Source organism: Nomascus leucogenys, chromosome 16 (genome assembly GCF_006542625.1).
Source record: "Nomascus leucogenys isolate Asia chromosome 16, Asia_NLE_v1, whole genome shotgun sequence".
Lineage (NCBI taxonomy): Eukaryota > Metazoa > Chordata > Mammalia > Primates > Hylobatidae > Nomascus > Nomascus leucogenys.
The window spans coordinates 22,830,829-22,855,275 of NC_044396.1; the positions used below are offsets into that span (position 1 = coordinate 22,830,829).

The window sequence follows — 24,447 nt, forward strand, 5'->3', positions numbered from 1 at the left end:
GGCTAACACGGTGAAATGCTGTCTCTACTAAAAATATAAAAAATTAGCCGGGAGTGGTGGCTGAGTCCCAGCTACTCAGGAGGCTGAGGCAGAGGAATGGTGTGAACCCGGCAGGCGGAGCTTGCAGTGAGCCGAGATCACGACACTGCACTCCAGCCTGGGTGACAGATTGAGACTCTGTCTCAAAAAAAAAAAAAAAAAAAAAAAGAAACAAACAAACAAGCAAAAAAAACAGATTCAGAGATACGAAGAACAGGAAAGCAGAAACCATCCCTTTTCCAAGCCGCCACCATATTCTCTACATTGAACTAAGTGCTTTTACCTCATTTATGCCACTCTATCCTCTCAGGAAAATTACACAACTATTATGTTACAAAAAGAACTTACTTGAAGCTTAAAACTTGTGCCCTATGATCACACAAATAGGTGGTATCTCTGTTTTTCTTATGTAGTGTTTATTGTATAGTATTGCCTCTGCCACTTGCTGGCATGGTATTCATGGACAGTGATAGTATTGATGACTAGTTTGATGCTCAAAAAATCTCTACTTTCCCTATCTGTGTTGTTTAGATGGTAGCAAGTGACTAAATACAGGGAGCTATAATCTAGTGGTAAGAATACTAGACGTGAAGGCTGAAAACCAGAGCGCATTTCCTAATCCTGTGATCTTGTCTTGAACAAACCCTTTATTGTCTTGGAAACTCAGGTTTCTTATTTATACAGCATAGTATATACTACCAATTTTGTAGAGTTATCTGATGAACAGATGAATAATGACTAGGAAAACATAGTTTGTCCACATAAAATTAAGGTAATTTTTTTCTTAAGCTTATGTGAGAATGAGAAAATGTGTATAAAAGGGCTTCCTCAGCTATACATTCACGTTCTTGTATGCCCTTTGTTACTGTTTTGCAATTTCAGTGTACAGCCTTAATTTGTGTAAACAGATAAAAGGAGGATAAATAAGCACTTCCTCACTAATGTGGCTTGTATGCAATATAGCATATTTAAGTGAAATTCTGCTTCTAGTTCTTTTGAACACAATTGAACATAATAGTAATAGAGAAATAATAGTTAAAATGATATTTATTCATGTTATGAGCTTCCATTCTCATAAGAAAATCAAAACAATCCAAAAAAAGAGAAAATATGAAAATTAACATCATTGCACAGACAGCAGCAACTCTTTGATGAGAAAAAAAGGCATTGGCAGCTTGTTTTAGCAGTAATTGAAAATATGACTTTTCAAATGTTCTGCATTAGCTGCAGCACCAATGTATACATTTACAAATAAATCTGATAAAAATTTCTTGGTTTTATAAATCATCTCCTTTACCTCAAACAAGGTACAGAATGTGTCATTTGCTTCTTGTTGATAACATCATCTCTGCTCTTCAATGTCAATATTACCCCATGACCCACTATCAACATTTGTTATACTCTATTGCTTTCCATTTTTAAGAAAATGTTTTATTAAAACAAAAACCAAAATAAGATAAATTATGATGTATTTTTCAGTATAGCTTTAAAAATCTCTGAATACCATACAGTAGAGAGCCCTGGGGTACTAGCCGTGACTAGGACCTCAGAAGTGATCTAGTTCTGACCCTCATCTGAGAGTTCAAAAAATGAGGCTATAAGTGGCTGAAAAGAAGATATGCTAGTTTTCAGAGAACAAAAACAAGGAAAGTGCTCCAGGCTATTTTTGAGCACTCTTCTTACTACACTAAATCAGAAAATAATCAATTTTAACACATATAACTTAATTCTCCTTTATCCAAATGATATCAGAGAAAAAGGAAGCCTTGCTCAACACTTTTATGTTAACTCTTCAGATGCAGATACTGATGGACTGATGATATGTATCTGGGAGAAAACCAAATAAATTGGATGATAGGAGATCTCAATAGCCTGGAACAATTGGCTATATCTAACGAAAGAGAATTTAACAGCGACAGACACAAAGTCAGCACTTACAGTACAAAAACTAATGGCAAAAGTACATGAAGTGGGACATATTGTTTAACAGCAGAACATAATTTTTTTCAGAAGTGGCTGTTTTTAAAGAAATGAAAGTTATATAAGTTTACTCTTGTACTCTTCACCAGATCAACTCAATTCTACTTAACATAATAGAAGTATATACAGAACAACAAAGGTGCTAAATCTAGTCTACTCTCTTCACCTGGATTCTCAGTATAGATACAGACACTGACAAATTGGGGTATGTAGAGGGGAAAGACCAGAGTGTTAAGTGACTCAGACCTAAGCACTTCAGGAAAGGTTAAAGGAATTAGATCTGTCTCTCTGGAGAAGAGAAGGACTATATTTGTTGTCTGGGAAAAATGGGCATGACAGAAACACGTACTTTGTAATAAAGAAGGCTGACTGATTGAGTGGAAAGAATTTAAGGTACAGAGGGCATGAGTTTGAGTATTGGTGCCATTGTTAACCAATGGTGTGACCTTGAAAAAAATCACTAAGAAACTGTGTCTCAGGTTCCTGAGCTGTATTATGAGAACAGGAATATCTACATTGCAAGAGTCTTGTGAAAATTAAATTAAACAACGTATGTAAAATAGCTATAGAACATGGCATGCAGTTAATAGTCAACCAAGGGCTGGGCATGGTGGCTCATGCCTGTAATCCCAGCACTTTGGGAGGCTGAGGCAGGCAGATCACCTGAGGTCAGAAGTTCGAGATCAACTTGGCCAACATGGTGAAACTGTGTCTCTACTAAAAATAATAATAATAATGATAGCTGGGTGTGGTGGTGGGCACCTGCAATCCCAGCTTCTTGGGAGGCTGAGGCAGGAGAATCGCTTGAACCTGGGAGGCAGAAGTTGCAATGAGCTGAGATTGTGCCACTGCACTCCAGCCTGGGCAACAGAGAGAGACTCCATCTCAAAAAATAAAATAAAAAACAATCAACCAACATTGGCCTTTCCACCCACTTGTCAGGTAGAGTCACTAGTGATTTTTATTAGATAAGTATCTTGTAGAATGGTTGTATAAGCAGATATGAGAAGGTTAGGTATCTGAGATCCTTGCCAATGCAGCAAGATATATTTATATGTTGAGCAACAACATTTGTTGTACTTTATTCCAATAAGGATTATTATTTTAAATAGTGGATGCCTTACAAGTTATATTGCCTTATAAAGCTGCAAGAAAATTTCACTAATATATAGAGTAAAACAGTGCTTATCTACTTACCTGTAAAGTGCAGAAAGGGGCCTCTTGTTTCCAGGTTTTGGTCTGTATGGTTTGGGCTCTCCTGCCATGTTGATATCTGAAAGCATAAAATAAAACAGCATTGATTAAGAAATATGAAACCATTTGAGAAAAATAAATCATGAACTTTTATTTTTCTTTTTACTATTTGTTTATGCAAATATTGTACACCATTGATTCATTCAACATATATTTATTGAGCATTTACTCTATGTCAGGCACTGTTTGGGACATGTCATGCACAAAACAGATTATATCTCTGCCCTTGTGGAACTTACATTTTACTGGGGGAAGATAGTGAGAAACAAACATAATAAATAAAAACTATATACCATATTAGAAAACGATGAGTACTATAAACAATCAAAATGTTGAGCAAAGTGAGGAGAATCAAAAATGCTTTTCTTTTCTCCCTAAAAGACAGGGTCTTGCTCTGTCGCCCAGGCTGGAGTGCAGTGGGGAAATCTTTGCTCACTGTAACCTTGAACTCCTGGTCTCAAACAATCCTCCTTCCTCTGCCTCTGAAGTAGCTAGGATTACAGGCATGTGCCACTATACCTGGCTAATTTTTAAAATTTTCTGTAGAAATGAGGTCTGGCTAGGAGGCCCAGGCTATCTCAAACTTCTGGCCTCAAGCAATTATCCTGCCTCAGCCTCCCGAAATGTTGGGATTACAGGCATGAGCCGCTGTGACTGGCCAGAAATGCTTCATGAAACAAAAAGAGAATGAAATGTTCTTCTGATTTTCATTTTTTGCTAAGAGTTTTTCAGTATGCATAAACATTTGTATGAAATAGAGTTCTGTTCATAGGAGGACTTATTAAATTTCCTATGATGTATTTTCCATTTATATAGAAAAGGAAGCTAGAAGGATTTGATCATAAATCATACCAGATTTACTAAAGGAACAACAAAATGCACTCAGCAACTGGAATACGTAGTTATTGAATTCCAAGGTTGTCAGAAGGAGAAGAGAGCACATACTTTGCCTTCATAAACTGAAAATATTATTGTCTCTGGGATAGAAAAAAAGAGGTTTAAGTATGTGACAAAACAGTATGCATACAATTGACCAACCTCAATCTTAAAGAAATATGTAAAACTGTTAAGAAATTGGAAAGTTGGGAGGAGAAGGTTTGGAAAGTAATATAAATAACTAGACGGAACAAAGTTAAAATTTCCAAATGATGATAGAAAGGGAAATCTAAAGGAGATGTGCTTCAAGAAATGAGGGATATTATTCTGACAGAAAGGAAAGGGAATACTTCTATTTCTTGCACAGTGGACTAAATACACTGAGCTATCCACCACTGAAAACAACCAAAAATTCTGGATAAAATATAAATGTATCCTTTTAAAGAATGCAACATAAAACTAGCAAGAAAGTAAGGGATTTGAAGAACACTCCACCTGAGTGGAAACAGGAAATCAAATGGAAAAAAACACTGCACCTGGCTTGTTCCTTAAAGATATTTGCTGCAGCCAGAACATGAGTTTTAGTTTTTACATCCTTGTGGTTCAGCGGGGACAGGTCACTATGCCCAGGTTAAAGAATATGAGACATATATTCGTCTGATTCAACATAGGTGACAAATATGTGACAAAATCCCTAGCAACTAGGAAGAGAAGAAAAATTCCTTAATAAAGAAGATCTACAAAAATCTATATTAAACATTATACCTAATGCTTCAAGAAATGACATCTAGGGAGACATTGGGCACATTAGCTTTAAGATCAGATAATTTAAAAGGACACCCACTATATTAAACTTTATATAATATTGTACTAGATGTCCTAGTCAGTGCAGTAAGACAGGAAAGCAATTTTAGAAATGAGAGAGAAGAAATAAAACTGTCACTAATTGCTGATGATACGTGGGCTCACGTAAAAAATTGTAAAGCATCCATAGATTATTACAATTAATAAAAGAGTTTAATAAGTTTATTGAATGCAAAGCCAGTATACAAACTTCAATTGTATAGCTCTATACAACAATCATATGTATAAAATATAGCCTAAGTATATTATTTACATACTATAAAAGACAAAGTATTAAGGGGTAATCTATTACAACACTTGAAAGACCTTAATGAAAAAAATTATAAAACTGTATTGAAAAATTTTACGGTTACCTTACATAAACAGAAAAATTAGAAGACTCAATATAATAAATATGTCAGTTCTCTTCAAGATAATTATGGATTCCATGTAATTCCAATAAAATCCCCAATATTTTTTATGTATGTGCCTGAAGCTTGACAAGCTGATTCTGAATCTGTACAATAGAACAAAGGCCAAACATAGCCATGATACACTTGGAAGAAAGGTATGAAGTTGGTAAAGTTGCCTTATCAATATGTATTTTAAAGCTGTGGTAATTAAGGCTGTAGTAATGGTACAGAGATAGGAAAGGGACCAATGAACATGAAATACACACACGTATATATGACAAAACTGTACATGCATACACTTGACATATATAAACACATGGAGCCGACATAGCAGATCAGTGAGGGAAAGACTGATTCTTAAATAAATAATGCTGGAATGATTGGTTATCCACAAGGACAAATATGAAATTGAACATCTACCTACACCATACCAAAAAAATCAATTACCATTGCCTAAATATGAAAGGACAAAATATAAAATGTTTAGAAAGCAATAAAATAGAATATCTTTTTGAGCCAAGAATATGGGAGGATAATGTTAAACCAGACATAAAAAATCACTAACGTTAAAATACAAAATTGATAAATTCTGCTTCATTAAAATTAAGAATTTCTGGTCATAAAAAGCCACATAAAGGTAGTGAAAAGAACCATAAATTTGATAAAGGATTTGTTTCTTGAATATATAGGAAACTCATGCATATCATAGTAAAGAGAGTCAAAACACCAAATAGAAAATTAATAAAAAACCTAGTAAAGGCACTTTACACAAGGGAAAACATGAATAGTGAATAAACATATGAAAACATGCTCAACCTCATTAGTAGTGGGAAATGCAAGTTAAAACATCATGAGATACAAATAAAACTCATTGAATTTACAGTTTACAAAGCCTGGTAATATCAAATGTTGGCATTTCTGAGCAAATAGAATTCATGTAGAATGCAGATATAAATGTACATTGGTAAAAACTATTTTGAAAAATAATTCAGCAGTTTCTAATAAACTTAAAAAGTTCAAACTCTGTGATCCAGGAAGTACACACTTAAAAAACCTTTTACACATGTGTACCATATGATATATACAAGTGTGTTCATTGTAGTACATTGGAATTGAAAAGATTCCTGGAAAAAGGCACAAATATCCATTGTATTTTTAATAGGATAAACAAATGGTAGGATATTTACCAAAAGGAATACTACACAACAGTAGATAAATGACAGAGAGAGAGAGAAAATGAATTAGGGCCATAGGAAATATTGATATATTGATAACCTCAGAAACCTAACACTGAACAAAAATAATGCCCTGGAAAAATACTGACAGTATGAATTCTTTCATGTAAACTTAATTGCAAAATGGAATGATATATTGTATAAAAATAAAAATACATGGGATAAAACTAGAAAAAAAAACTTCTGCACAGCAAAAGAAACAATCAGCAGAGTAAACAGACAACCCACAGAGTGGGAGAAAATCTTCACAATTTATACATCTGACAAAGGATTAAAATCCAGAATCTACAAAGAACTCAAACAAATTAGCAAGAAAAAACCAAATAATCACATCAAAAAGTGGGCTAAGCATATGAATAAACAATTCTCAAAAGTAGATATACAAATGGCCAACAAACATTTGAAAAAATGCTCAACATCACTAATGATCAGGGAAATGCAAATCAAAATCACAGTGCGATACCACCTTACCCCCACGAGAATGGCCATAATCAAAAAATCAAAAAATAATGAATATCGGCATGAATGTGGTAAAAAGGGAACACTTCTACACTGGTGGGGGAATATAAACTAGTACAACCCTATTGAAAACAGTGTGGAGATTCCTTAAGAAACTAAAAGTAGAACTACCATTTGATCCAGCAGCCCCACTACTGGGTATCTACCCAGAGGAAAAGAAGTCATTATACGAAAAAGATACTTGCACATGCATATTTATAGCAGCACAATTCGCAATTGCAAAAATATGGAATGAGCCCAAAGGCCCATCAATCAACAAGTGGATAAAGGAATTGTGGTGTGTGTATATACATAAATATATATATAAATATATATATATATATATATGATGGAATACTACTCACCATAAAAAGGAACAAATTACTGCCATTTGCAGCAATCTGGATGGAACTGGAGGCTGTTATTCTAAGTAAAGCAACACAGGAATAGAAAACCAAACATCGTATGTTCTCACTCATAAGTGGGAGCTAAGCTCTGGGGATGCGAAGGCATAAGAATGATACAATGGACTTTGGGGACTCGGGGGAAAAGGTGGGAGGGGGTGAAGGGTAAAAGACTACAAATTGGGTTTAGTGTATACTGCTAGGGTGATGACTGCATCAAATTCTCACAAATCACCACCAAAGAACTTATGTAACCAAATACCACCTGTTCACCAAAACCTATGGAAATAAAAATTTTTCTAAAAAAAGAAGGCAGAGATAAAAAAGGAATTCAGGTTGAAGGTTACCTCTAAAGGAGTAGAAAAAGTGTGGGACTTGGAAACGACACCCAGAAGACATTAAAGTTAATAGTAAGGTAGTATTTCTTAAATTGGGTGGTAAGAGCATGGCTTTAAATTATAGCATTATTCCTCATAACTTACTTATTTTATTCTGTATGTAATTTATAACTAATAAGGAATTTAAGAAAATAGGAATGAAAATTGTAAATTATGTGTTGATAAATATTCAAGTCAGAGAAAATAGGGTTTTTCGTTTGTTTGTTTGTTTGTTTGTTTGTTTGTTTTTTCTCTGAGACAGAGTCTCACTCTGTCGCCCATGGCTCACTGCAACTTCTGCCTCCTGGGTTCAAGTGATTCTCCTGCCTCAGCCTCCCAAGTAGCTAGAACTGCAGTCACCTGCCACCCTGCCCTACTAATTTTTGTATTTTTAGGAGAGACAGGGTTTCACCATGTTGGCCAGGCTGGTCTCCAACTCCTGAGCTCAAGTGATCCACCCACCTCGGCCTGCCAAAGTGCTGGGATTACAGAGGCGTGAGCCACCGTGCCGGGCCAGAGATGTTAGGTTTTAGTGAACAAGTGGTTTTAGCAGATTGTGAGCTGACATACTTAAGAAAAGAGAACATGTTGTGGGTGGATTATTGGGTGTGAGAAGATCATTAGAAACCCCAATTAGAGCTTCAAACCTGATTTGAGTGGGATATAATTTAGGGTTCTGAGTAAAGACCCAAGAATCAGTCATGAAGATAGTGACTCTTGTATGACTTAGAATAAGGCACAGCAAAGATCGAGGCTGTCTGAATCTTTTAGATGTGACACAGTTGTAACAAAAAATGCATGTAAAATAAAAACAGATTTCTACAAGTTTTTTAAGCTCCGTAATGATGGTAGAGGGCACATGCCCATGAAAATATCATTAGACATCTTTTATATATTTCTAGCTTAGACTTAATGACATAAAATGAACATGTAAAATTATTCTCATCAATAAATAAAAAGCTTGAGAATTTTATTGACAAAATATTGTAGCATTTATCTTGTTTTTAAAAATAATATACTGTGAGTGATTCTGAAAACACACTTAGGAGATTAACAGCATATTCATACGATGAAAAACCTTTCATGAAATGTTGTTGAACTCAGTATTTCCACACATTAACCTCCTTTCAAAGGTATTAAAAAATGCCAAAGAAAATACTTTCCCATTTATATACAATGAAGCATGTTCAAATGCAGAATTTTCTTTTGGATGTATGGAAATTTATGCTTAAATACAGATGGTCGCCAAGTTATGACAGTTCAATTTAACGATTTTTGAGTTTTTAATGGTAGGAAAGCAATTTGCATTCTGTAGAAACTATACTTCTCTCGCTTTGCTGGGCAGTGGAAGTGAGCCATAGCTCCTAGTCAGCCACACACTTTCAATTTATAGCGTTTTGAACTTACCATGGGCTTATTGGGATGTAGCCCCATCCTAAGTGAAGGATATCTGTATGCATATTTACATATTTTGCAGTGCTATGTTGTTTATCATCTAAAACCTGGTTTTAGTAGACAGGGAGAAGGGTGAAAGGGGCAGAAAGTATTCCATGGAGGAGGGTACAGTGGGCAAAGAGCTCAAGTAATCATAGTGAACATAAGCTTTGCCAAGATTCAAATGAACGAGCAGCCCCTTTGTATTGAACTTTATAAATACAAGATCTAATTGGGTATTCAGGACAATCCAGCTTCGTTGGAAGCCAAGGCTTAGGTTCTCATGCCTCAAGAGCTGTTGGCCTTGAAGGGACCAGACACACTGTATGGCATCCTAGCAGTAACTCTGTGGTCACCAACAACAGAGAGGTCTCCTGAAGTTTTGTTCCTTGATTATCCTGGCACTGTGTAAGTTACTCACAAAGTAGAGTAAATGGAAGAATGACCAAGGTTCAATTTTCTACACTCTCATAAGCTAGGGGCTTTGTAGTAAAACATTGAAACACAAAAAGTAAGGTGTTATTTCTTTGTTTTCTGGATTTACAAACAGATTTATACAAAATACCAACGTTCAGAGCTCTTAAATTGTTCTCAAGAAATGATGTGGGTTTAATCACTCCCAATAAATGCTTTTGGCATATTTCAAAAAGCCTAGTTAAATTTGTAGTCATTGTGCAGAAGTACCTTTACAGATGCCTGTATACCAGGCTGGTCCACGTTGTTATCTGGCTATTAGAATTATATTCTTCTGAGTGAGGACTGATAAAACCAAACAGGCACCATTTAAATGAATTCTTTTGATAAGGCTTATTTATGTTTGGGTGCACTACACATCACATCTATGTGGAGGAGCTAGCTACCCTCACTCCATTCCAGCCGTAGGGATGAAGCAGAAGAGAACTAGCCACAGGTTAAGAGAACCCTACCTGTGGCTAGTTGATGCCTGGCACGCCCCCACTTGAAGGGAGAAGGGCCATTTGCATTTTGTCACGATTCTCTCTAAGCAGAGAATAGACCCATCTCATTCTGAAGTTTCAATATTTCAAGTTAGCATGAAAAAAATATAAAAAAAGTAAAACTTGCTCCAAAATTATCCCTCTGACATTAAACCTCAGGTTCAAACAATTGAAAAATATCCTGTTGGATATATTTTCACAGCAAGTTAATGAAAAATGTATTAACTGCTCTTAAAAATTTAGCCAATTTTTGTTTCTTCTTTATTTTAAAACTGAATAAGCAATAGCATGATGCCGTGACAGAAATAACTATAAAGTTATGGAACTGAAAAAAGTCAATGAGCTGAACCTATTCTAACTTGAGGTCAATGAGATGAAGCAAATGGAGACAGGTGCTATTCCAAAGTGTCATCCACCAGAATACTAACCAGCCATGTAGATACGTTTATTTGACCAGTCTTTGTAACATACTATTAAAGGTGATCACAATGGCTTTCTATTATTTCATGCTTTTGACTCTTGGGAAGATACTTTCAATTCCGCGCCCAAATAGATGTGACTCTCCCTCCTCCCACCTACTTTATTACACCATTTCCATGACACTGAGTATGGGCGCCCTTTGACTTTGGACTTCTAAAGGGCAGTCATAATTTCACTCAGCTTCTTATGCCCTTCAGCACCCAGCGCACTGTTGTTTATGCAATAGATGCTCAATAAGTCTACTGTTAATTAAATTTATACAGACCAAAAGGCATAACTTTGTTTGGGCTCCAGTGAGTCTAACCAAACACATTTTGCCAACACATTTTCTAAAGTGTTGTTTATCAGAACAATGTTTTGGGAGTTTTTTTTTTTTTTTTTTTTTTTGAGACAGTCTCACTCTGTCGCCAGGCTGGAGTGCAGTAGCGCGATCTCAGCTCACTGCAACCTCCGCCTCTCGGGTTCAAGCTATTCTCCCGCCACAGCCTCCCGAGTAGCTGGGACTACAGGCATGTGCCACCACGCCTGGCTAATTTTATTTATTTATTTTAGTAGAGATGGGGTTTCACCGTGTTAGCCAGGGTGGTCTTGATCTCCTGACCTCATGATCCACCCACCTTGGCCTCCCAAAGTGCTAGGATTACAGGAGTGAGCCACCCCGCCTGGCTGGGAGATGTTATTAGGTATTGTGAAACAAATTTATCACAGTAAAACTGTTAATAAAAATGCTACATTATATCCTTTTCTTGGTTATTTACGCTTACCAGATAGAACTGCAAAAAAAGACTCACTTGTATTTAACTGAAATGTTCTTACATATACATGAATTTAGGATATTTTGGACGATATATGTATTAGCATCCAGCAAATCAGAGCTCCTCCAGTATACTGCTTTATGAGATACCCTGACATAGTTAGGAAAATATTTTATATTTATTTATTTGCCATGGATTCAACTTGGAGTACCCTCATTTTAAAAGTTAAATGTAGTCTTTTAAATTAAATATAATTTACACTGCTACAATAAACTGACACTTGCAAATTACTCTACCACTAGCAATCCCTGCTGACTCTGTCATTTTTCAGAGATATTTAACTTTGATATGGAAATGATATCTAATTTATAATAGGACATCCACACTATCAACAGTATCTTCTAAATGTGGGTAAGTCTAAAAGAAACATTTTTCTGAAATAATTAGTTAAAAGACAAATCTTTATTCTTAGGGTTTTTTTTTTTTTTTCTCCTCACCCAGGTTTAAATAGAAGTCTAAATAATTCAGCCATGGCATGCAGACTGCCAGGAAAAGTCATTCTGCATCTTTTATTGTTCACATTTAGAAGATTTAGGGATTCATTACTGTTCCATTGAATAAAAATTCAGGAGATAAAGAAAACAGTCTGTTACGTTTGACAAGTGAACAGACATAACCATACATTACCCAAGTACAAGCACCATACCACCAAAAAGTGTTTTGGTAATTATTATTAGTTGAGATCCTCAGAACAACCCTGTGAAATAAGCACAGCAGGAGCCATTCTTCCCACTTCGTATATATAGATGTTTGAGATACTGAGAAATTAAATGGCTTTCTTATTTGTACTGTTAGTTCAGTTCACTATAACCACCTTTCCTGTTGAGCAAAGCCCATGTGCCAAGCATTGAACCAGCAAAAGAGGTGATACCCTGCCCCAGCAGCAGACAGGACTGTCTGAGAGTTAGCAGCAGATTGAACTGCAGCTGCACCAGACTCCTAATATAGAACTTTCCCCACCACCTCTCCTTGTTCTTTATAAGATTTTGAATGTCGCACCTTCTATGCCACTCAAACCCAGTTTGGCTGTGGAAAGCAGCCTGTAAAGCAATGCACTCTGCGTCCCAGGAGCTCTGGCATCACAGGGGAGGATGCATGATTAAAGGAGTGCTGTAGAGAGATCTGTCTGGCAGCAAGGAGAAGAAAATTCAACTCCCAACTGTGCTGCCTGCAATTTCCTGGCCAGGTGGGTTCACAGCCCTGTGGTTTACAAGAGCTACACAGCAGTGCTTTTACTCTGAGGAAACAAAGCGAAACAAAAAAACCCACAAATGTACCAGACTTGCAAATGCAAGTACAGCCCACCCTGGGCTCTAAAATATGAACATTTGTAGCATCTTGAGCCAAAATCTGAGATTGGAGCCAATCTTCTACAAAAGTAAATAGCTTTCTAATGTTGTTGTTTTTCCCTTCACAGAATCAAAGCTAGTTTTAACACTTGAAATATGTGCTTAATAGTATGTTAAAATAATCAGTGTTATAAGAATGAAACTGTAGTCTAATTTTACTGGGCAGTCACTGAATTGTGACCACTTTAATGAGCCTTTGGACCTGGTTTCATAAATTAGTTCTGACACAGCACTATGGCACGTTGGCCTCTGGTTATTAGAATGCTAATGTAGAGATCACTGGTTGGCCAGATTCCCATTTGTTACCAGAAAATTCTCCATGCTCCCAGGCTGTGTCTGCAAGGGCAAATCAAAGTGGAAACTTGAACTTCTTACTAGTTATTTGGTAAGCTTGATCATTGTATGTGACTTATTTAGATTCAGACTGTTTTTTCCTTAATAGAAACTGAAGTGAAAAAAAAGTACATATATATTTGGATGCCCTTCTATATTTATTGTATATTTCATTCAAAGGTTATATTAGGAAGAAAATTAAAATGTCAGGGAGCATTCATTTTCATTGATCAAATAATTATTTGAACATACAACATATGCCTGGTGCCATGCTAAAGTTTGGGTAAACAAACATGAACATTTTTGTATGCTCAAGGATATCACAGAGAAAGGCAAACCTGCCGCTAACTACAGAAAATGTAATAAGCATCATAATAAAGATGTAGCCTTCACACTTTGGGAACATGGCAGTACACTGAGAACTATCAGTGAGACCACCCTCAGGGTTCGTTCTTGGTATGTGAGGTGGTTTCTTCCCAAGACACAGATTCTAATGTCAGGCATTTTATGGAACCACATCTACCAGGAAACTCAGCAAATGCCTCAGCTCTATCAGTTGAGTCATAGAGATCTGTCTCTGCTCTTTTGTTTGTTTGTTCTATTAGCTAATTGCCAAAACACCTTTGATTTGCCTTGAAGCATAAGTGGCCATGAAAGTTGACGAATCCTTGTGGCTTTGGTGCATGCTTCATCTATGTCTAGTCTAAGAATTTTAGCTGAGAACAGAAGCACGTTTCATACAGGATGCAAGGCAAACACAAAATGATAATGCTGTTAATTAACAAGTTTGTATTTACTTAATTCCTAAAGCTTATAATTTGGATTTTTAAAAAAGTTATTTTGTGTCCTCTGTTACCTTGAATAAGTTTTCTGAAAAAATGTTTTCTACATTCCATGAACATCTTTCTCTCTACAAAAGTTAAAAATGAAGGAGGCATATTTTTTCAAGGGATAAAGCCTATAGAAACCCAATGAATAGAAGAAAACCCAGACAAGTGTTCACCAGTAGCCTCCTGAATATGTTTAGAACTTTGCTTAACAATTTGACAAATATACTCAGTGATTATTGACATCAACAGTGAATACAACTGTTCAGATAATCAAGACTAAAAATCACATGGTGAAAAATCTCAGCTATATGTTCATCACTAGTGAACAGACTTAGCAATATTAATTTCATTGCATCCCAAGAGTTAATTTAGTTTCATATTTGAGGACAAAACGTTCCTTAAAGAATATTCTGTTGGTAAAATTCAACCAACAGAAAGTCAGGATCATCAATTTCCTTGAGAACTCTCAGGTTTTACCTTGGTGAAGCAAAGGAGACCCCAAGATTTTGGTATTTCTTTTCTTTGTTCCTTCACTTTTCTTATTTCTCTCTTTTCATACGCGTATATATGGACTTAATTTTCTTAGGTCCTTTTTGTGATGACTTTGTTTTCCACATTTAAAAAACCAAGGCTGCTATGTGAGGTATTTTATAATTCATAAATATAATGAAATGCCAGAGCTAATGTTAGGAAACTAAATGTGTTTCATGTGGAGAGAAGTATACAACCCTAGAATATAACACATTTAGCTTAAATCTTTTCCTTCAATTGTATCTTTAAATATTTTATTGTTTTAAGACATTTTGAAAAGAGAATACTAGGAATTCTGAGCAGAAGAATAAAGCTTTCAGGAAAGACATTTGAAAAATGCTTTTCTAATTATTCCATTCTAAAGCTCAGAATGGAATAATGCTATATTAACGCACTGATGATAATAATGGTTGGTAACATTTGTACGTCATTTCATAGTTGATCAAATTTTCACACACATTTAGAAAAATCTGACAATGATCTTGTGGTGTGGGTCTTATTATTGATTCCCATTTATAGATATTGAAGTTCAGAAAGTCTTATTTGCACAAGGTAATGCAGCTAATAATTAGTGATGCCAGGACCCTGAGTTCAGCTCTCACTCCAAACATCATATTCTGTGGATAAAGCTGACTTTTTAACTTAAAAAAATCCATTACTTATGGCAAGGCCTATATAATTTGTTGGGAAATTACCAAATATTTAGTGATTTTATTTTCAAAATTATTCTTTTCATAAAGTCTCTATGAGCATATATAAAGTAAAAAGCCATTAAATTAAATACGATTCTTAAGAATTCTATAAGGAAGCAAAAATTCAAAGAGCTCTTTTGACTGAGAATGCAAACCTGAAAGAGCAAGGCATCAAGGAAATACAAAAGATCTAAGATCCTTCACCAAAGACAGGAGAGAAATGGGATACCTGATATTTAATAACAAAGCCAAGCTAATATAAAAGTAAGAATACAAAACATTCAATGAGATAAAAATTCTTCTAGCTGTTGTGTAAGCAAGAGTGTTTAGAGGATTTTTGAAGTGCGCCATCTGTATCTCTCCTCTTTCTATCCCACTGCATTCCCTCTCTTGCCCTTCATGTCTCATATCCTGCTACTGCCCCTTTATTCCTCTCTAGCTATTCTGGTCTCCTTGCTGCATCTCAAACATGCCTGGTGCGTTGTTGCCCTTCCCTGTAGCAGTTTTGTCTCCCCTGGCCTGCTCTCTCCATAGATAATGCATGGCTAACTCCCTAAATTCCTCCAAATCTTTGCTCAAGTGTCACCTTCTCACCTATTTAATATTGCAAATTGTCATCTCCCTACCACTCCTCACACTCATAAGCCCCCTTACCCTTCTTGAATGTTCATTTTCCAAAGGATTTATAACTCCTAATACACAATGCTATTTTAAAATTTATTATGTATGTTGTATATTACTGGACCCCCTCCCATGTTTGCCTGTTTTGCTCAAAAATATATTCAGTGAACCTAGAACAATATTTGACTCATAGATGGAGCTTAATAAGTGTTTGTTAAATATGGGAATGAGTTAATCAATGAATTAATGAGTGTATTATCTGAGCTTCTGTGACTCAACATTGCTGTGGAAGGTAAAAAGTGGAGTCATGAACAAGGTTCTAGTTAGGATGATCTTGCAATTTAGTATCTATGTGGTCACTTTAGAGTTAAAGGGGGCATTAAAATTATTAAAATTATATAATTTCAAAATTTTAATTCATTCATTGGATAATGTAATTATCACTGGTTCTATAGGTTCCATAAATTCTTTTAATAAACATATTTAAAGTGTAATTAAAACAAATTTAAGTTGACTATCTGAATATTAAATATAAATGAACTGAATAATTTTCCAGACACTTTGCTTAGTTTTTTTGACTTATGTATCATATCCTGGTCACTTACATTTTTCTATATTATTTCTAATTTTTCATAAAATTTTAAAGGTCTTCAAAGTTGCATTTTCTCATTAATAGCTTTGACATTGTTGACTATTTTCCAATGACTTTGCTTTGCAAGTATTACATTTTTAATTGAGAAAATACTTCCTCTTACAGGTGCTGAGGAAAATAAGCTGAGAGCCAATTATGATAAATGGAAGAGAGTCCCTATTCTATTTTTGTAGTGAAATGTGTACATATTTTAGCCCCAATATTTTTATAAGTGTGGTCCTTTTACCTCCATTCACAGAGTACTTTTCTTTAACATATTTTCTATGATTAAAACTGTCAAAAATGTTTTAATTTTCTTCTGAATGTCTCAGCAAATGTAGATATCATGCAGTTACAGGCATTCTCAATTTCATTCTATTCTGGTACAGAAGATAACTATCTAATTATAAATAGAAGCTCCATTAAAACCTTTTCCTTCAAATTAAGATATTTCAGAGCCTAATAATTGGCATTCAAATTAAATCTTGTATTCCTTTAGATCTCTCAACGTTTATTTACTGCCTTCTTTGCTTTTATGAGAATAAATTTGTCTTTTCATTCATGAGATTTACTTTTAATAACTGAAATTCTTTACAAACTTAAAAATCTGAATTTTGCTTAACATTTTGACTAGAGATTTCCAACTAATTTCTAATAAAATGTAAACAAAATGTAAATAATTTATGTGGTAAATGCAAACAGTTTTAAAACCCAACTGTGATAGGTAGTAAAGAGATAGATTCTGTGGAAATATGCTGATATTTTCTTTTTATCTCAATATCAGATTATCACAAAAATTTTTGTATTTCTGTTTCATGACTGTGTATACATAAAATATTTATAAAATGTGATACTTATATCTCAGCTTGTATAAATTGGTAGAACATCACAGCTCTTTGGATGCAACAATAAATTATTTGTATAACATAACCCACTTCAAGTACATTTTTGTTCTATAGGTCTCCTAATTTACTAAGAACATTATTTTTACCACCATGCTCTGTTCCACCCAAATTTGTATTCATATCAACATGGAAAAAATCTAATTTTATCTTCAATGTTGAATTTTAAACTAAATTTACAGTATCATTCACAAATAACAACCAATTTTATAATTTTCAATTTTATAGTTAGTAACAATGAGAAGTTTCAGTTTGAAAAAGAATATCTAAGGGTACATGGATAAATTAGCTTGGGGCTTGTTTATGAATAAATATTAAAAGGCTTTTGGCATAATTATTATGTCTAGGAATGGCCTATAAGATAGGCAAGTGGGGCAATATGTGATTCCTCGAAAAGGAGTCTTGATGTTTAGTCTGGGTACCTGCCTCAAAGGGCTGAGACATATAAATCACTGGTGGAGGGTCTAGACTATGTTTTTAAAAAGATATTGTTTATCAGTAACCTCAAGAATTAGAAGAAAAAGATCACATCACAGATATGTAACAGTACCAATAGCAGTCATTTTATAAAACAGTAGATTTTGGACAACAGAGAAGATGAAATAATCAATTTCTGAATTATAAATGAATCTGTACAATATCTGTGCAACATCAATATTATTTCCCTGATTTTATAAGTAAGAAAACCTTAGGCAAGAGAGATGAGTAACCTGCATAAGATCACATGGCAGTATTCTGGCAAAACTCAGATTATAACAAATTCTTTCTGACACCAGATGTATATATTTCTTAAACTAAACCCAATTACTTTCTCCTACTTTAGGGTAGAAATTTTACTGGGCAACCATAGATACCTGAGCAAGAGAAAGGTATGGATGTTGATCTCTACTGGATACTGAATAACTAGTGCAGGCAGTTTGTTACCTGGGTTAGCGATCCACTAGACTCTAATAAATATTCTGAAAGGACTGGACCTTGAGTGTGTGCATTTGGGCAGGAGGATGATTCTAGGTACGTTATTACTGTGGAGGTTTAAAAAATATATCCACAAATTATTTGACAACTGTAGTAGAAAGATTAACAGTCCCCCAAAGATGTGAACATTCCAATTCCTGGAACCTGTAAATATGTTACATTACAACGTAAAAGGAAATTAAATTGACTTTAAAATAGGGAGATTTACCTGGATAATCTGGGTACATTCAAATGTAATCAGAAGTGTCTCTACATTTGGAAGAGGAGGGAAGTGCCATGATACGAGACTCAACCCACCATTGTTGGCTTTGAATATGGAACAAGGGGCCACAAGCAAAGGAATACAGGAGGCTGCCAGAAGTTGGAAAAGACAAGAAAATGAATTGTTCCCTGGAGCCTCCAGAAAGGAATATAGCCCCACTAATACCTTTTTGTTGGACTTCTGATCTACAGAACTTTAAGATACTAAATTTGAGTCTTTAAAGTTACTAAATTTGTGGTAATTTGTTGCAACAGCAATAGAAAATTAATACAATAGCCTTCCTTCAAGAAGTAGAACTTAACTACCTCCACTTATGTGTGGGTTGGACTTAGTGATTCCCTTCTAATGAATTGAATATGACAGAAAATGGGATGTCACTTCCTAGATTAGGTCATAAAAAGATGGTGTCTTTCATCTTGGGTGCACTTGTGTTTACCCTTCGTTTTCTCCCCCTATCTGAGGGAGCTGGCTGTCATGTCATCAGGCACCCTGTGGGAAGGCCATGCAGCGAAGAACCAGGGCCTGCCAGCAACCACATAGGTGAACTTAGAATAATCTTCCTCCACCTAAACCTTTACATGACTGTAGCCCCAACCAACAACTTGATGGCAGCCTTAGGAGAGACTCTAAACCAAAACCTTTCAGATAAACTACTCTCAGGTTCCTGACCAACAGAAATAGTGAAATAATAAATATTTGTTGTTTTGGGCTATGATATTTTGGGATAACTTCTTATGTAGCAATAGATAACTCATGCAATTACTCTGAGGTTTTTATTTACCTACCCAGAGAAGGAAAATAGCAAGAAAAAGAAAAAGTACTAATCAGGTATTACTCCTTTCCACCAAATAAACTCTGATGTGAATGTGCAAACTCCATTGGAAAGCTATGAGAAAATTACCCAATATTTTTAGCATAAGAATGCACACTTACAGAAGCTGACATTTCTATAAATTTAATTTAGTCAGCTTTTATTTGGATTACAAATGGAATAAAACCTCAGTGTTGAGAAAAATCTTCTCAAAACACAGTCTTACTAAGAATACATTCATCAATTTTTACACATATTTTAATGGATCAGAGCTGTCAAAACTACTTGGAAATCAACAAAGGCAATTCACCTCTAGTTTTTCTCTCTGTTGTTTCTTCTCCTATATTTCGCTTTTTCCTATAAGTCTATACTAAATGGAACAAAGCATGCCAGAAACTCAGATTAATTAATAGATTTTTTACTTCGCCATATAGAAATATTCTCTAAATTTTTAAAGCTTAATGACTTCCAGCCTAACATATATATTCATTAAAGAAAGAAAACAACCATTCACTCTAAGATACTTTTATGTTGACTTTCAGATTGAATATGACTATTGCAATAAAGCATCTTTTACCTCCTTTCTGAGTTTAATTTGTTTTGGCTAACCAAATATATGTACTAGCCACACTATATTACATGGCAGGTAGCCCAGTTCCACCTCCATCCCTCTTTTTAATTCTACTAACATTTAGATTACAAATTCAGTACTCACAACTTCTTTTAAATGAAAGTGTTAGTACATCATATTCACCGCCCCTGCATAGCTAAAATAGAATTCCCCAAATTCAGCTTAAATATTGACTAGTATATAAATCATCTCCTCCATGTATGAATATAAGAGATACACAAACTGCACATTGGCAGTTTTTTCCCAAGAATTTGAATGAATGTCTGTACCTAAATGTTGCAACAGGAAAAACTGTACTTGTATATAAATTGGTCTCCATTATTATTTTCTCTGTGAAATCTGAACTAGTTTTTACCTTTTGAAGCTAAATCTCAAGGAAACTCCAGTAGATAGAGATGATGTACTTTCATTTTGTAATGGCATCTTCTGCTGCATATGATGTTTCAGGCATCATATCAAGCCTGAGTTTAATTAACAGCAGATAATCTAATATTCATAGTTATCAAAAATATCTCTAAATTTTATTCATATTAAGAAATAACAGATTAGTTCCTTATTTCCACATGGAGAAATATGGAATTCTTTTCAGATGCTCTTTTCTTCCTTAATTCTAATTCTTCCTATTAGTATGTCAATACATAGGTTATCACTGTTTAAGAGAGAGGCAAGCTACAGCATGACAGGGAATTTTAAATAAAAATGGTGTGTTCACATTCACAGTCTCTAAATTAAGTAAGAAATTGGCAAAAAAGACAAATAATTTTGTACCTTTTTAAAATGAGAAGAGTAATTGTGGTTTTATTCACAGAGTAATCAAAATATGCTTCCATTATGTAAAGAAAACTGTTCATCTACAAATCAATTAGTTCTGCTAATGAAAAAATAAAACAACCTTTTAAAACATATCTTTTATAATGCTTTTGCCTCACATATGAAGTTTGGATAATAAATCATGACAATCATAATCAGCAATATGAATATTAAAATATGAATATAATTAATTATGCATAACTTCTCTCCTCAGAGTGGGTCTCCAGGATCAGCAGGTGACATTGTATAAATTATTATGTTAACAGCCCAGCTGTTGGGAAGATAGGTGTGTGTGTTACTAGTGGGTTCTTAAAGTGTCTACCTAAAATGGCACTAAGTCATCAATATTTATTCTTAAAGAGATGACAATTCAAAGCTAGCAAAATCAACATTTTTCAATTGTAGGAGTAGCTTGTGACTAGGATTTAATTATCCTTAGCCACGGAATGAGGGCTGCTATGTGTTCTAAACTACTTACTGAAGTTGTCTTGGTAGTTTGGTGCACTGATCCTGCAATCTCTTTCTGTTCATTTTGATGGCCATCTATGAAGAAATTTATATCTGCTTACCTCAAACCTCTGTTATTTGCTTTGCTTTGTGTCTTGTCTTCTTTGCTTAGAAATTAGGCATCTGGAAAATTGTCTGAAGCATTTTATCACTCTATATTTCAAATAATCTTATTGGTTTTTTTGGGGGATGAGAAATAGGTTTCATAGGGGTAATATAATCCATGGTATATTGGTACAGATAACGTATGACCCTGCTACTATATGGATATATTACTAATCTCAAAAATTCAAAAAAATGTATGTTGCCTCCATTTGTTCATGGCAATAAATTAAAACACATTTTCTGTAAACCCTTTTGGAAAAGATCAGCTTAACCACAGCTTCACATTATTTAAAAATCTGTCTTCAATACTTTTAACTTAATGGCATTGTCAAATGTCAAGAACACTTGGTAAGAGGATTTTTTTTTTTTTACAATATGCCATATTTTGCCTTTTTAAATAATAGCTGTCAAGTTACAAAACATTTGTAATGAAGAATGATTAAACTAAGTGGATTACAATTTTAGGCACAATATTATAGAATTAGAATTCTCTTGTATTTCTACTGTGGCCACATAATTCTATTATCACCTTTGTATAAATATTTAATATGTATATGATTAAATATTTAAGAAACAACATTTTATGTGATGTCACAGGACTGAACTGAAGTCCAGTTTATTTACAGTTATAGAGTTTGTTGAATATGTGGGTACAGTGATACAGCAAATATAAACAAAGGGGACTACGGAGATTTAAAGTAACTGCTACACATCATTTTATTTGATGCCTTGAGAAGGTGCTTCTGTTCACAGCTTGTTATTCATGTGTGTATTTGTGGCAGACAACACTGATATGGGGTTAACAACAATTTTCCTACCATGTATATACATGTATATACAAAAAGACTGCTATTTGGTTTGTGAGACATAGCATCTGTTTTTAGGAGATGTGACTGTTTCTTTATCTGATGGGCCACACCAGCATTATTTTCTCATCTACCCACTCTCTAGCATCATACTAGGTTGTGTTTGCCATGTTTCAACAGCTACTTCAAATTGCACACCTGCCCTCTTCCTGAGTCATCTTGACAGTTGACCCTCAATGCTCCATAGCACCTAAGCATCAGTATAACTATAGCTGCTCATGGAACCAGGCATTAGAACTGGAGTGCCTTGGATCAAATTCTAGCTCCACTTCTTATAAGACTGCAAACTTGGGCAAGTTACCTAAGCACATCCACCAAAAAGAAATTTGTACCACCTCATAGTGCTTTGGGGAGGAATTAAATGAATTAGTATGTGTAAAACACTTAGAAGAGAACCTGGCATATAAGTACTCAATGGTTACTGTTCTTCTTCTTCTTATTGCCATCTACCACCCCACAAGACCTACTGGATGGTGGCATCTATCAGTAATCTTTCCTCCTCATCTCTCTGTCCCCATTCAGTAAAAGAGGAGGTATTGGAATGTGAAAAGTTGCCTTTTGAGAGCGTGCAATAGTTGTGAACTGTCCTCTCCTTTCATCTCTACATTGAAAAAGGAGAGAATGGTACCCAACTGGTGAACATCTTGCGAAGGGCAGGATCCTTAGAAAAACACTCTTCAAGTGTGAGGATTTCAACATGAAAGAAAGACTGATAGTCAGTTCCACCATTTCATTTATACTTAATCTTGCAGCTTATCTAATACTACCTGGAGAAGAGAAAGGAAACTGAGGAGAGGGTAAAGTGGAATGTCTAAGTAGAGAGGGACAAGAATCACCAGTATGAATTAATAATTCCAGAGAGGTATAGAGGAAAGATTCTTCCTGGGTCCACCTATAACTAGTATGAGTTATCTATGAAGGAAAATTGTAATTGGTAGCAATAGACTTGCCAAAAATTGTTCAACCTGGTATGTTAGTCTATTCTCACATTGTTATAAAGAAATTACCTCAGATTGGGCAATTTATAAGGAAAAGAGGTTTAATTGGCTCACAGTTCCACAGGCTGTACAGGGAGCATGATGCTAGCATGCTTCTGGGGAGGCCTCAAGAAACTTTCAATCATGGCAGAAGGCAAAGCGGGAGCCAGCACTTCACCTGGCTAGAGTAGGAGAAAGGGTGGGGAAGAGGTGCCATACACTTTTAAACAATCAGATCTCATGAGAACTTTTATTATGAGAATAGCACCAAAGGGGGAAATCTGCCATCCCCATGATCCAGGCACTGCCCACCAGGCCCCATCTCTAACACTGGGAATTACATTTCGACATGAGATTTGGGCAGGGACACAAATTCAAATCTTACCATTCTGCCCAGGCCCCTCCCAAATCTCACATCCTCACACTGCAAAATATAATCATACCTTCCCAACAGTCCCCCAAAGTCTTAACTCATTCTAGCATTAACTCAAAAGTCCAAGGTCCAAAGTCTTATCTGAGACAAGGCAAGTGAGAAATTGGCCAAAAGAAAGAAGCCACAGGCCCCCTGCAATTCTGAAAGCCAGCAGGGAATTCATTAATCTTAAAACTCCAAAATAATCTCCTTTGACTCCATGTCCCACATTCAGGGTACACTGATGCAAGGGGTGGATTTCCAAGGCTTTGGACAGTTTTGCCCCTGTGGTCATGGCTGCTCTCAAGGGCTGGCACTGAGTGCCTACGGGTTTTCCAGGCACACAATGCAAGCTGCCAGTGGATCTACCATTCAGGGGGCTGGAGGACGGTGGCCTTCATCTCACAGCTCCACTAAGCAGTGCTTTAGTGGGGACTCAGTGTGGGAACTCTAACCCCACATTACCCCTTTGCACTGTCCTAGTAGAGGTTCTCCACGAGGGCTCCAGCCCTGCAGCAGTATTCTGCCTGGACATCCAGGCTTTTCCATACATCCTCTGAAATCTAGGCAGAGGCTCCCAAGTCTCAGCCTTTATATT

The 24,447-nt window shown here is 35.4% G+C and overlaps 1 protein-coding gene across 9 annotated transcripts in view; it reads right to left on the reverse strand.

The window, feature by feature from the left end:
• The window catches only part of RALYL (RALY RNA binding protein like), a 731,347-nt gene that overhangs the window by 146,216 nt on the left and 560,684 nt on the right, over positions 1-24,447 (reverse strand). For all 9 annotated transcript variants that reach the window (XM_012496042.2, XM_030795447.1, XM_030795448.1 and 6 more), the window contains one exon: positions 3,217-3,292. In XM_012496042.2, coding sequence (XP_012351496.1) covers positions 3,217-3,292 — 76 coding nt within the window. The remainder of the gene's footprint in view (positions 1-3,216; positions 3,293-24,447) is intronic.